Source organism: Capricornis sumatraensis, chromosome 11, assembly GCF_032405125.1.
Source record: "Capricornis sumatraensis isolate serow.1 chromosome 11, serow.2, whole genome shotgun sequence".
Classification (NCBI taxonomy): domain Eukaryota; kingdom Metazoa; phylum Chordata; class Mammalia; order Artiodactyla; family Bovidae; genus Capricornis; species Capricornis sumatraensis.
In genome coordinates, this window is record NC_091079.1 from 54,021,633 (window position 1) to 54,036,331 (window position 14,699).

The following is a 14,699-nucleotide window of genomic DNA, read 5'->3' on the forward strand; positions in this document are numbered from 1 at the left end:
AACTCATTAAAGGACATCCATCCCAACTTTCTGGAGACAGCAGTGCTTCCTGGGGCACTGTGGGAAATCTGTACCATGTCACAACATCTATCAAGGCTGCCACTCCAACTTGCATTCAAGAGATGCCGCTGATAGCAGGCCACACCACTCTGGAAAAACTTACACTTTTTGGACTCCTTATTCATAATCAGTAGAGTGAATGTCTCCCACTCCAGTACTATTGCCTGGAAAATCCCATGGATGGAGGAGCTTGGTAGGCTGCAGTCCATGGGGTCGCTAAGAGTCGGACACAACTGAGTGACTTCACTTTCACTTTTCACTTTCATGCCCTGGAGAAGGAAATGGCAACCCACTCCAGTGTTCTTGCCTGGAGAATCCCAGGGACGGGGGAGCCTGGTGGGCTGCTGTGTATGGGGTCACACAGAGTCAGACACGACTGAAGCGACTTAGCAGCAGCAGCAGCAGAGTGAATGTCTTAGGCAAAGGAATCTATAAGGTCACTCCTAACTTTAAAATTCAAAACTGTCCCTAGGGTTTAACTGCTCCAGGCTAAAGTTCCTTAAGTGGATTTGTACCTTGAAGAGAGTGTCAGTTTGCAAATCAGCTATGTTCTAAATATTTTTGCATGAGTTGTTTGAAACTCAGAATCTATTTTCTCACAGACACATAGTAGACATGAGTTCCCAACCAAACCATGACCATCAAGTCTAATCAACAGTCCTGGTGAAAACCGCACACACACAACACAGAACATGAGAAAACTATACTCAGATATCGGCAGTTTCATCAAAGTGAAAAGTACAAAAATGTGTCTTAAATAATGGCTCTAAAGAAAATGCAGTTCTAACTTTATAGAGTTTCTGAAGGGGTAACAGAAATATTTTCAAATGTGTTGGAAGGTGATTGTACTGGATTAAGATTGCATGCTTTTCTTTTTTCCATTCACTTTAAAATGCACAGCTTCCCTTGAGACAAGAGTATTACCATCCCTATACTTAGTTCTCATCAACCATGACCTGTGAGTGGACCAAAAAAACAAAAAGAGTCAGTAAGGTAGAGAATGAAGTCATTTGCAGGGAAAGGGTTAAGGGATGTTGTGAAAACTGTCTCCTAAGCAGGTCCGTGGCAGTAATTATTAAGCAGGATAAATAGGGAATAGGAATCAGAGCAGATTTAGGGAAGTGGAAGGTAAGAGAGAAAGTGTACATCTGGTTGTGGATCATTTAAGAGCCTACACACTGATATTATAATTCAGGAAACATAGTACAACATCACCTTAGATATATCATATACCATTGTCCCTATAATTTCAGACAGACCTATGTTATTTTATCAGCAAATAGAGTTCATTCAAGTGGTGAACGTATATTTAAACTGAATACCTTCTAATAGAGGCTTTTAGTTGAGTGATTATGCTCATACGGGCTATGACTGATTAAAGAAAATGTACCCCATATAGCTACTACTTTTTATGATTCTGTTTACATTTTCATTTTTCTGCTTGCTTGAAACCTCAGACCCAGTGGTTTCAAGAAGCAGCATGCTTTCCTGATTAAGGACACAAAGTTGAAGCCGAACTTCTAGAAGTTAAATTCAGTGCTGCAGCTGACCTCTCCTTAGCTTCCTTGTCTATAAAATGTGGGTGATGATGACACTGCCTATTCCCCTGGGCCTGATGGAAATGAACTAAGTTCATACACGAACAGTGCTTGGAATGACGCTTGGTACATGGTAAGTGCTCAAAATGCACGTGCCATCGTTACGGGTGTGTTTTAAGTCATTTTAGTCGTGTCCGACTCCCTGCGACCCTATGGACTGTAGTGCACCAGACTCCTCTGTCCATGGGATTTTCCAGGCAAGAATACTGGAGTGGGTTGCCATGCCCTCCTCCAGGGGGTCTTCCCGACCCAGGGATCGAACCTGTGTCTCTTATGTCTCTGGCATTGGCAGGTGAGTTCTTTACCACTAGCGCCACCTGGGGCCATCATTATACTGGCATATGAAATATAAAAATCAACAAAGCTATATATTGAATATTTCTCTGCATATTACTAAGAGAAAAATGTAGGGTACAGAATATCTTTAAGGAAAAAGAAAACTAATGAAAAGTATACATACTTGAATATGAAAAAAGAAGTGCTCAGGGTATGTCCCATGTCTACATTTACAGAAACAAAGTGTATCACTAGGAGACACAAGAAGCTCTGCTGGAAGAAATTAAGGGTAGGGAAGATGAAGGGGTTTTTATTCTTTCCTGTAAACCCTTGTGGACCTTTGTAATTTTGTTCACGCTCACTTATTATTATTCAATACACTGAAAAGATATTCATTAAACTTAAATTTATTTTGAGTATGAAGCTAGGAATAAAATTGATAGCCATTAATCATCAATATCACCTCTATTGAAAAGTTAATCCCAAACTCATCCATTAAGCCATCCAATCCCAATTAAATGAAGTGGAGAGATGGGAAACACATACAACTTTCTATGTCCTTTGCCCAACCATCTCCAATTTAAAAATTTAATCTATATGAATGGATAAAGAAGTTGTGTGCATATATAAAGTGGAATATTAGCCATAAAAAAGAATGAATTTGAGTCAGTTCTAGTGAGGTGGATGAACCTAGAGCCTGTTATACAGAGTGAAGTAAGTCAAAAAGACAAACACAAATATAGCATATTAACACATATATATGGAATCTAGAAAAATGGTACGGATGAACCTGTTTGCAGGGTAGCAATAGAGAAAAGCAGAGACAGAGTTGTGCACACAGCAGGGGGAATGAGAGGGTGAAAAGGATTCAGGGTAGCATTGAAACATGTACATTACCATATGTTAGACAGCTAGCTAGTGGGAATTTGCTATATGATGCAGGGAGCTCAACCTCGTGCTCTGTGACAACCTGGAGGGGTGGGATGGGCTGGGAGGTGGGAGGGAGGTTCAAGAAGGAGGGGACATATGTATACCTATGGCTGATTCATGGTGATATGTGGCAGAAACCAACAAAACATTGCAAGGCAAATTATCCTCCAATTAAAAAGAAAACTAGAAATAAAATTAAAAAAAATTTTAATCTGTAAATGCTGATGTCCTTCAACTTAAACAAGGGAACTTATATTGATTTGTGTTGGTCACAAAGGATACGTAAGACTTTACAGAAGTAATGACTCACTTAGCTACAAAAGAAGATAACATGATAAATGCCTGGGAGATATGTAAACTAATTAGCTCAATAATATATGCTTTCTGATCTTTATTATTTTTTACCAATTATCCATTACATATAAATATAAGAAAGAATGACATATTGGAATCCAAGTGTACTAAAACTGACGCTAAGGCATCCTGATTTCATGCCAGCTAACTGAAAAAATTAGTCAAACTATTACGGAGGCACATGGGTAAATGTGAAAACACTGGATTTTTCAACTTCCTAGAAACAAATCTAAAATTCAAAGGTATGGCAATTGACAACATTCCTGGCAAAAAAAATTTTTAAGTGAATTTTATAATTTCATCAAGGTTAACACCACACATTCCCTGGGGTCGGGGGCAGGGGGGTGGTGGATGACAAATAAATGCCATCAAGACAACCAAGCACAAGAACCCCAAACGTCTGTTTTGTTTTCTCACATCTTAATAGCCTGGCTATTTTAGATACAAACATTTGTTTTGCTGACAATGTTTCCAAAATGCTGGTTCAAATTTTGTTGAAATAGTTGCTTTTTGTGCTGAACAAACAACAAACTGCAAACCCCTCCGAAGTCCACCAGGCATCTGTGGAAAGGAGCAAACACGGCCTAAAGTTTTGCAAAACAGTTCATGCAGCAAAATATAGGTAATATAGATGTGGCATTCATAGTGTTCCTGCATTCACTGGGAAGACGGCCGGCAGTCTAGTTTTTCATCCCATCTCACCAAGCTCCTGTTAAGAGTTGAGAACTCTCCTGCCACTTTGCGAAAGAATGTTCCCCTGTGTTTCATGTGCTTTGCTCTACTTTCTAGGCCTTGGCAAGGATCAAAGAAGCAGAGGGAACAAATCGTTTCCCATGCATATTGAATTCCCTCTTATACTGATTTTTCCTCTGTCACTTGAAATTCAATATTGGCAAGATTCCTGTACATCACCTTAACCAGTAAATTGTCTGCAGGCAGTCAAAGCATGAAAAGGGAGATTTCAACATTAAGGTTTTTGTAAGAAATTCAAATGAGCAAATTCTTTGAAAAAGGAACTTTTCTATGTGATCCATGCTAAAATTCATAAATACATAATTAGCTTTTATTTCCATTTGATCTAAAATGATTATGTATTATTTAGTTTTATCTCTCTCTGATTGCTTTGTACTACCCTAAAATTACAATGTTACAGGTGAATAGCCCTTTCATAAGAACTTGGCTTCAAAATTTCTGATCAACTTCAGTATTCAAGAGTTACATGCCTATTTTCCTCACCTGTAAATGGAAACAAATAGTACTGACTTCATGGGTATGTTTATAAGATTACAAGTAATATGTTGTAAAGCTTTAAACACAGTAATTATACTTTTACTATGTATTATTATTATATTCACCATCATAATAATTGTGAGATGTTCTAAGACTTTATGGGCAAGAATAACGTTTTCAAGCCAATTTAATTAACTAATAGCACAGTAATTAGATTACAAATGAGTACTCATTTTAATTATACATATAAGAGTCATATAATAAAAACATTTTTTAAAGAATGGCTTAAGTGTTCTTTTTAGAAAAGTCAATTTCAAAAGCCTCTTCGTGAATGACTCTCAAAGTGGTTAAATTATCTTTATCTCATTTCTTAAAAAATGTATTCAGTTATGTTGGTAACAATATGACTTAAGATTTCAGGGTTCAGTTCAAGGAAAGAAGATATTCTTTTCATTTCAGTGGCTAAGAGATGATAGTATGAGAGCTTAGATGTTAGCACAAAAGGAAAACAGCCTAAAATGTCCTTTTCTTTTTTCTTACTCTATATATTTTTAAACATAGAAGAAAAATCATTAACTTTGCAAAGAAAAATTGTTTTAAAAATAAAAACATGTTCTTTTAACATTTTAAAAGATATTTAAAATGAAAGCCATGATTTAAAAATTAAAGTAATACTGGATTTAATTTTTATATTATTTTACAGTATTTTGAGCAGAGTTTACTCTGACCAAAATTTTCTTATAGTAGATAATAGAATGTCAATGTACTATGTAATACCCTTCTCTCAGAAACAAAACATTCTCTGTCTAATTGGGAAGATGTGAATAACTAGATGGCTGTGATAAATGATATATACTGTACACTATCAAATTTTTAAGATTTTTCTCCAGTAAAGTATATATAAAATATATGTCTCTTTAGAAGGTAAGATTTCAATGATAGTGAAAATAAAAATAATCTGAACTAAATGAAAATAGAAAAAACCTATCAAATATTGTGGGATGCAACAAAAGCAGTGTTTAAAGGGAACTTCACAGTATTAAATGTGTATGTTAGAAAAGAAGATAGATTTAAAATCAATTATCTAAACTTCAAGCCTTAGAAAAGTGGAAAAAGAGGGGCAAATTAAATCAAAAGCAGAAGAAATCCTAAAAATCCTAGAAGTCAGTGAAACTGAAAATAGGAAAACAATAGAGAAAAATCAATAAAACTAAAAGCTGGTGAGAGGAGAACGGGACGACAGAGGATGAGATGGTTGGATGGCATCACTGATTTGATGGACATGAGTTTGAGCAAGCTCCAGGAATTGGTGATGGACAGGGAAGCCTGGCATGCTGCAGTCCATGGGGTTGCAAAGAGTCGGACACACCTGAGCAACTGAACTGAAAAGTTGGCTCTTTGAAAAAGACCAAAAAATTAATAAATTTCTAGTTGGGTTAACCAAGACAAAAAAGAGAGAAGACACTTATAATACCAGAAATAAAAGAGGGGTTCATCACTAGCAATTCCATGGACATTAAAAGGATAATAAAAGAATATTCTGAACAACTCTATGCCCCCACAAACTTTATAGATCATAACATAAGAGAAAACCTAGAGTTTGGCAATGAGTCTTCAGATACTAAACAAAATGATGTTCCATGAAAGGAAAAAATAATGCTAAGAATAAAGAGACAATATATAGACCAGGAGAAAGTATTTGCAAAAGTGTCCTGTGATAAAGGACATATCCAAAATATACAAATTACTTTTAAAACTCAACAACAAAACAATCTGATTAAAAAGTGGGCAAATGATCTGAACAGATACCTCATCAAAGGATACACAGAAGGCAAATAATTATACGAAAAGATATACTCAACATCAAATTTCATTAGGAAAGTGCAAATTAAAACAATTAGACAGCAGAACACACCTATCAGAATGGCCCAAATCTGAAAGCTGACAAACCAAATGCTAGTAAAGATGTGGAGTGAAAAAAACCTCTCATTTTTGCTGGTAGAAATGCAAAATGGTACAGCCACTTTGAAAGACATTTTGGCAGCTTCTTATAAAACTAAACATACTCTTACCATACAATCTGGCCATCAGACTCAGGAATTTTCTGAGACAAGTTGAAAACCTATGTCCATATAAAAACCTACATGAATGCTTATAGTAGTTTTATTTATAATGGCTAAAATTGGAAGCAACCAAGATATCCTTCAGTTGGGAGTGGGAAGGCTGGCATTGCTAGTTGAAGAGGAGGCACAATTTTTATGAATTCAATAAGTTAATTAAAATTGTGTTGAATGATCAAATAAATTTCACTATACTTCTCAAGGTATATGGATTCTTACCTATCTCCAAATGATATAAATTTTTTTAAGACTGTCAATGCATGACTAACAAATTCCTTTTTTTTAAATGAATGCAAAGGCACTGGTTTTAGTTTTTAAAACTTGAAATTATGCTTTCATCTTCAAATTATGTTATTTTTAATGTATGACATATGTCTACTTAAAGGAGGATACAGCTTTCAATATTTAACTACAAACATATTAAAATAACTTATGAGCTTAAGATTCATAAGGAAGTATATATTTATAACAAATACTGCATAATATCATAGACTTGAAAGATTACTATCGTGCATATAAATTTTAAAATGTAGAATTAAAAATAAATGAGGCCTGGGAATTCCCTGGCTGTCCACTGGTTAGGACTCCACACTTCCATTTACAGTTTCAATCCATGATTGGGGAACTAAGATCCCGTAAGTCATGAGGCATAGCCAAAAAAACAACAAAAACATAAACTCAACTGAAAAAATGAGTCCTTACCTATTCATATTGAAAAAAGCCCTTACAAGGTCATCTTATTTGTGCATTATGATACAACAATTCTATCAACAATAAAGAACGGATATCATAAAGCATGGAAGAACTCATGGATTGTGGGTTCATCTGTTCTGTGTAATTCCATGAAACTGAAAGGCAGAAACTTAGTTATACATGAGATAATGACTAAAATTTAACTTTCCAGTATTGCAAAATACTGACTTTAAACCAAATAGACTATTAATAGGAAAAAAAAGCACCTGAAATAATTTCAACCTAAATAAACATGTTATTTTAACTACTGTTTCAATCTCAAAACAAAAGTGTTACGTTATATGTAGTAAAACATTCTTATAATTCTTTAATGATTTTTATAGACTTTACCATCAACACTCTGTTGTCATCTATACTGTTCTATATGACTAGTAAGAAAGTAAAGGGAATGCCAAACAACTTAGGCTGAATCCACAGTCTTACTACAAATGTTTAAAAAAAATATGAAAATTTCCTTGAATTTTTAAAGTAATCCACATTTCTTTTTCAATGTGTAAACTCACTAAACTTTTCACTCCTCACTATGTAACACAATAAAAGTTGGTCCACTACACACATTTTTAGTGGGAAGTGCTGAATATTAAAAAAATCTGAAAAATATTATTTTTTCTCCACCTCAATTCATTCCTATTCTATAGCCATAAAGATACTGAAATTGAAATAAGTACCTAGAACACTAAGCATACATTCAAATAAAACCTAAAATAAATCATTTAATCTTAAAATAAAATTATATATACTTTTCAAAAATTATAATGTCACACTTTTTCCCATCTGGTGTGGCTTGGTGCCCACTAATCCCCACTCTTTCACATGGCATCCCTTTTACAAACAAAATTTGCTTAGAACAATGTCAAGTTTCAGACATAAAGTTTTATGATATGTCCAAATGGCCTTTTTATAAAGCTCTAACCAAACTTAAGAAATGACTAAGTCTTCAGTTTGTTTTATACTGTGCTCTTCACAACCAAAATGTCATTAATTAAGTAAAATTATTCATCTGTCTCCTTTTCTCAGTATCTTATTCCACAGACCCTAAAGAGACTTTCTGTTTCACATTCACATATCTGTCCTCATTTCAAAGTGCCTTTCAGTCCTCAAGAACCTTTCATGACCCAGAAGATTCATGTAAAAACACAAGTTATCTCTAAATTTCAATAAACCATTATTTCTTCTCTTGATACCTACATGAAGTCAATGTGACAAGGAAGAGACAGGAAAGTTCTACAGTAACTTCTACCAGACATTCAATTCCTTTTATAACAAAGTTTACTTAAGTGTGATTATATAGATGTGAAATCTAATCAAAAGGCAGAAAAATACATATATGAGGTTCTATGAATACTGTTTTTATATATGTGAACTGAGTGAATATTATATCAAGCTACTTTTTAAAACTGAAGTATAGTCCATTGACAATGTAATGTTAGTTGCCGGTGTACAGCATAGTGATTCAGTAGTAATATATACACACACACATATATGTATATATTTAGCACAGCGACTCCGTCTTATTTATATATGTCTTATATATTAGATATATATATTCTTCTTCGGATTCTCTTCCCTTATAAGTTATTACAAAATATTGAGTATAGTTTTCTGTACTTTGCAATAAGTCCTTATTGGTTATCTACTATATATATAGTAGTGTTAATCCCAGCCTCCTAATTTCTTAGTTCTCCAACCTCCACTTCACCCTCTGGTAACCATAAGTTTCTTTCCAATGTCTGTGAGTCTCTTTCTGATCTGGAAATAAGTTCATCTGGGTTTTTTTCTTAAGTTTTCACATATAAGCCATGTCATAAGATAAAAGCTCATTTTTTTCTTAAATAAAGGTAAGTGGAATATGATAATCAAGATAAACATGTCTAGAGTTGAGATATGCAGCAGAAATTGTATTTATAGTTAGCTGGAATACAAGATTAAGAATGATTTAACTTCCTGCTCTGGAACAAAACAGTGTCTATACCCATTTAAGAGAAAAAGTAGAATGATAAACATTAAGGGAGTTTTGAGGAGGATCATCTGCTAACATTTACAAGGTAATCCTACAGTCAAAATTTAAACCAGCATCTATCACATAAAACTTTTTTCTCCCCATGATTTGGGATAACCACTGAGAATTAATTAATACTCTGATCACGTCATAGAATTAAGTTACATTGTAATTGAGTTACAATGTAAGACCATTTTAATATGACTGACTGGGCTCTGGCTTTAGGAGTAAAAGGCAAAGGGAAAAAACTCACAGCTTCTTTAAGGATAATAGTTCACTTCTAATCTATGCAAGGAAAGATTATATTTTTTAAAAGTTAAGGATGCAGGGCTTCAGTGGTGATAGAGTGGTTAAGACTCTGCACTCCCAATGCAGGAAGCCTGGGTTCGATTCCTGGTCGGGGAACTGGATCTCACATGCTGCAACTTAAAGTTCACATGCACAACTAAAAGATCTGGTGTGCTGCAACTAAGATCTGGCACAGCCAGACAGACAGACATTTTAAAAAGTTAAGAATGCAAGAAGCACAAGAGGATATTTAAGAAACCCAGGTGGAGGCCAATTCAGAAAATTAAGCATACACTATTAAGAGTTCCAGAAAAAATTAATGGAGGGGAAAAAGTATTAAAGACATAGTAGACAGACTTTTGGAGATAGAGTTTCATTTAAAAGGGCCCATCAAATGTACACTTGCTCCTTAAGAAAAGCTATGACAAGCCTAGACAGCATATTCAAAAACAGAAACATCACTTTGCTTTCAGAGGTCCATCTAGTCAAAGTTATGGTTTTTCTAGTAGTCATGCACACATGTGAGAGGTGGACCATAAAGAAGGTGGAGTGCCAAAGAAATTGATGCTTTTTAACTGTGGTGCTGAAATAGAAAGCCCAGAGATAAATCCACACACCTATGGACACCTTATCTTTGACAAAGGAGGTAAGAATATACAATGGGGAAAAGATAATCTCTTTAACAAGTGGTGCTGGGAAAATTGGTCAACCACTTGTAAAAGAATGAAACTAGAACACTTTCTAACACCATACACAAAAATAAACTCAAAATGGATTAAAGATCTAAACGTAAGACCAGAAACTATAAAACTCCTAGAGGAAAACATAGACAAAACACTCTCTGATATAAATCACAGCAGGATCTTCTATGACCCACCTCTCAGAGTAATAGAAATAAAAGCAAAAATAAACAAATGGGACCTCATTAAACTTAAAAGCTTTTGCACAACGAAGGAAACTATAGATGAAAAGACAGCCTTCAGAAAAGGAGAAAATAATAGCAAATGAAACAACTGACAAAGAATCAATCTCAAAAATATACAAGCAACTCCTGCAGCTCAATTCCAGAAAATTAAATGACCCAATCAAAAAATGGGCCAAAGAACTAAACAGACATTTCTCCAAAGAAGACACACAGATGGCTAAAAAACACATGAAAAGATGCTCAACATCACTCATTATCAGAGAAATGCAAATAAAAACTACAATGAGGTACCATCTCATGCCGGTCAGAATGGCTGCTATCCAAAAGTCTACAAACAATAAATGCTGGAGAGGGTGTGGAGAAAAGGGAACCCTCCTACACTGTTGGTGGAAATGCAAACTAGTACAGCCACTATGGAAAACAGTGTGGAGATTCCTTAAAAAACTGGAAACAGAATTGCCATATGACCCAGCAATCCCACTGCTGAGCATACACACCGAGGAAACCAGAATTGAAAGAGACACATGAACCCGAATGTTCATCGCAGCACTGTTTATAATAGCCAGGATATGGAAGCAACCTAGATGTCCACCGGCAGATGAATGGATAAGAAAGTTGTGGTACATATACACAATGGAATATTACTCAGCTATTAAAAAGAATACATTTGATTCAGTTCTAATGAGGTGGATGAAACTGGAGCCTATTATACAGAATGAAGTAAGTCAGAAAGAAAAACACCAATACAGTATACTAAAGCATATATATGGAATTTAGAAAGATGGTAATGATGACCCTATATGCAAGACAACAAAAGAGACACAGATGTATAGAATAGTCTTTTGGACTCTGTGGGAGAAGGTGAGGGTGGGATGATTTGAGAGAATAGCATTGAAACATGTATATTACCAAACGTGAAACTGATCACTAGTCAGGTTCGATGCATGAAACAAGGTGATCAGGGCTGGTGCACTGGGATGACCCTGAGGGATGGGAGGGGAGGGACGTGGGAGGGCGTTCAGGATGGGGAACACATGTACACCCATGGCTGATTCATGTCAATGTATGGCAAAAACCACCACAATATTATAAAGTTATTAGCCTCTGATTAAAATAAATTAAAAAAAAATAAAATAAAATAAACTGTGGTGCTGGAGAAGACTCTTGAGAGTCCCTTGGACAGCAAGGAGATCAAACCAGTCAATCCTAAAGGAAATCAACCCTGAATATTGATTGGAAGGACTGATGCTGAAGTTCCAGTATTTTGGGCACCTGAAGCAAAGAGCCAACTCATTGGAAAAGACTTTGATGCTGGGAAAGATTGGGGGCAGGAGAAGGGGTAACACAGGATGAGATGGTTGAATGGCATCACTGACTCAATGGACATGAGTTTGAGCAAACTCTGGGACATAGTGAAGGACAGGGAAGCCTAGCATGCGGCAGTCCATGGGGTTGCAAAGAGTGGGACATGACTTAGTGACTGAACAACCACAACCAAATACTGTGAAGTACAAAAAATGCCCTCTCTCAAAAACATTGTTATAAAATTCACAGTAGGTCATGAGTGGGAAAGGGTAGGCCAAAAGAATCACTGTCTTCCATGATTGATCCTTAGAGGCTATTTGATTTTTTGAAAAACATTAACTAGTTCATGACGATAAACATGATCTATAACTTTACTAAACTTAACTATAACTAAATTCAAGATGATGTCATTTATATTCATATGTCAACACATTTAAAGTTATAGTTAAGCATCCTAGCTAAATATTTATAATTATACATCCAAAAAGCTACATATATACCCTGAAAATGGAGTACATGTACAACCAAATAAAATCACATGTATTTTTACATGAGATCATATCTCATCTTATTTCATGTAATTTTCAAGTTTATAACTTCATATGAAAGCTTTTAAGCAAATAAGTAAAAATAAAATTAATGTCACAATCATGCTGCTTGACTAAAGGCCTTGCCAAAACTTGCCAAAAGTGTACAACCATTGTCATGAATATATGACTGTAGAAAAATGCATTTAAACCATCAGAAATACAGCCTGCAGGACTAATAAAGGCAAGTAATTACCTGCTGCTGGATCTGTAACTGCTTGGCTGGTAATGCCGGATGGTGGCTCCTGAAGCTGGTAAGTGGCATTCGTGGACGGTGTTGTTGGGCTGCTGTTGCTACTCGTCATGTAATGTGCTGGATACGGTGAGCTGTTATAATACTGTGCATACTGACCCTGGCCGAAACTGGGATAAGATGGATAGTCCTACCAAATTAAACCACACAAGAACAATCAGTCAGAACACAGCTGCTGCCTTCTTACATTTCAGAGTATAACTGTAAATACGTTTGCATCTCTGCTTTCTCTGAATTCACAAAGGAACACACAAGCACACACTGACTGAAATGCACAGACATGCAAACCAATTTTAGGTAAGATTGGATTCCCTCTTCATATTTCTTCTATTTCAGGTTGCATTATTAGGTAAAATTTAACCAATCTGAAAACCAAATGACTCACCATATAGGACTGCTAAAGACATTTTTTCAAGAGCAAAAAATCCATCAGAAAGCTTAAGAAAGCTCTCAGTTATAGGTAATATAAATGGATCTTTCTTTATATAAGAAAATAATCTACTTTTTTTTAAAATTTCAGAAGTCAACCTGGCTTTTAAAATTACCTGCTGTGAGCTGTTAAATCCAGAGGAATTTGTGAGTGAATTATTTCCTGTATATAATCCTGATGATGTTGTAAAACTGCTACCTAAAACAAAATGACAAGAAACATGGGTGACTAAGCTATGTCGAGCAATGTGTCTATAGGAAATTATTATTTAGATAAAGTAGAGCTGGGGTCCAAAGAAATGCATTTGGTTTATCTTGAAACCAGAATAAATTGCCAAAGCTAAAATTCTGGTTTCATAAAACAGCTGACAATTTTAGTATCACTATACAACTGAGAATTCATAAGTAAAGAGGTTTAAATTTCTAAGGACATGAGGAACTCATAAACTATGGACGAAATTATGTATTTTTGTAAAGATATCAGACACCTAGCTTTCCATTTCAATTTGTAAAATGCATAGAATTTTCACATCTTTACATTAAATATGCTTTATTGTAAAGTAGTGGGATCAGATTAGATGATCTTTAAAATTCCTGCTAACTCAAAAACTATGATGCTACTTCCAAAAGTTCAAGATGCTTTCCAACTGGTACTTGTTATCTGAATGGCCCATGGAAAAAGCTGATTATTTTATTTCACAGAAGAGTAAATGGAAGCTCTTGGAGTATTTGATAAAACAAAGATTAGAGAGGAACACGTGCTGTGTAGTAATATTCTATTTGTCGAATGCCTCTGTACTCAAAAACAAACAGCAGAGTTGTGCAGGATTCACACCAAAAAGCAAATCTTAGTTTTCTCCTTCAACAGATTTACTATCTTTTTGTTTAGTCATGTAAAGCAACAATATACTGTTTTTTTAACTGAAGTATAATTGATTTACAATGTTGGGTTAATTTCTGCTGCACAGCAAAGTGACTCCGTTTTATATATACACATACATTCTTCTTTACATTCTTTTCTGTTACAGCCTATCTCAGGATATTGAATACAGTTCCCTGCGCTATACAGTCAGACCTTGTTGTTCACTCATTCTATATACGCAGTTTCCATGTGCTAATCCCAAACTCTCAATCCATAGCTCGCTCACCCCACATTCCCCTTGGCAACCCCAAGTCTGCTCTCTACATCTGTGAGTCTGTTCCTGTTTCGTAGGTAGGTTCATTTGTGTCATTAGATTCCACATATAAATCATATGATATTTGTCTTTCTCTTTCTGACTTACATCCCTTAGTATGATAATCTCTAGGTCTATCCATGTTGCTGCAAATGGCATTATTCCTAGTTTATGGTTAAGTAGTATTCATGTGTGTGTGTGTGTGTGTGTGTATTCAGTTCAGTTGCTCAGTTGTATTCAACTCTTTGTGACCGTGTGTGTGTGTGTGTGTATTCAGTTCAGTTGCTCAGTTGTATTCAACTCTTTGTGACCGTGTGTGCGTGTGTGTGTATTCAGTTCAGTTGCTCAGTTGTATCCAACTCTTTGTGACCGTGTGTGTGTGTGTGTGTGTGTGTGTGTATTCAGTTCAGTTGCTCA

General features: G+C 35.3%; 1 protein-coding gene across 9 annotated transcripts in view; it reads right to left on the reverse strand.

Annotated features, from left to right (window-relative positions):
- Positions 1-14,699, reverse strand: part of EYA1 (EYA transcriptional coactivator and phosphatase 1) — a 178,368-nt gene that overhangs the window by 106,403 nt on the left and 57,266 nt on the right. For 5 of the 9 annotated variants that reach the window (XM_068984171.1, XM_068984170.1, XM_068984167.1 and 2 more), the window contains exons 6-7: positions 13,224-13,306; positions 12,622-12,808 (exon numbers count right to left, since the gene is read on the reverse strand). In XM_068984171.1, the coding sequence (XP_068840272.1) occupies positions 12,622-12,808; positions 13,224-13,306 (270 nt within the window). The remainder of the gene's footprint in view (positions 1-12,621; positions 12,809-13,223; positions 13,307-14,699) is intronic. The other 4 variants (XM_068984166.1, XM_068984164.1, XM_068984168.1 and 1 more) reach the window with 3 other exon arrangements.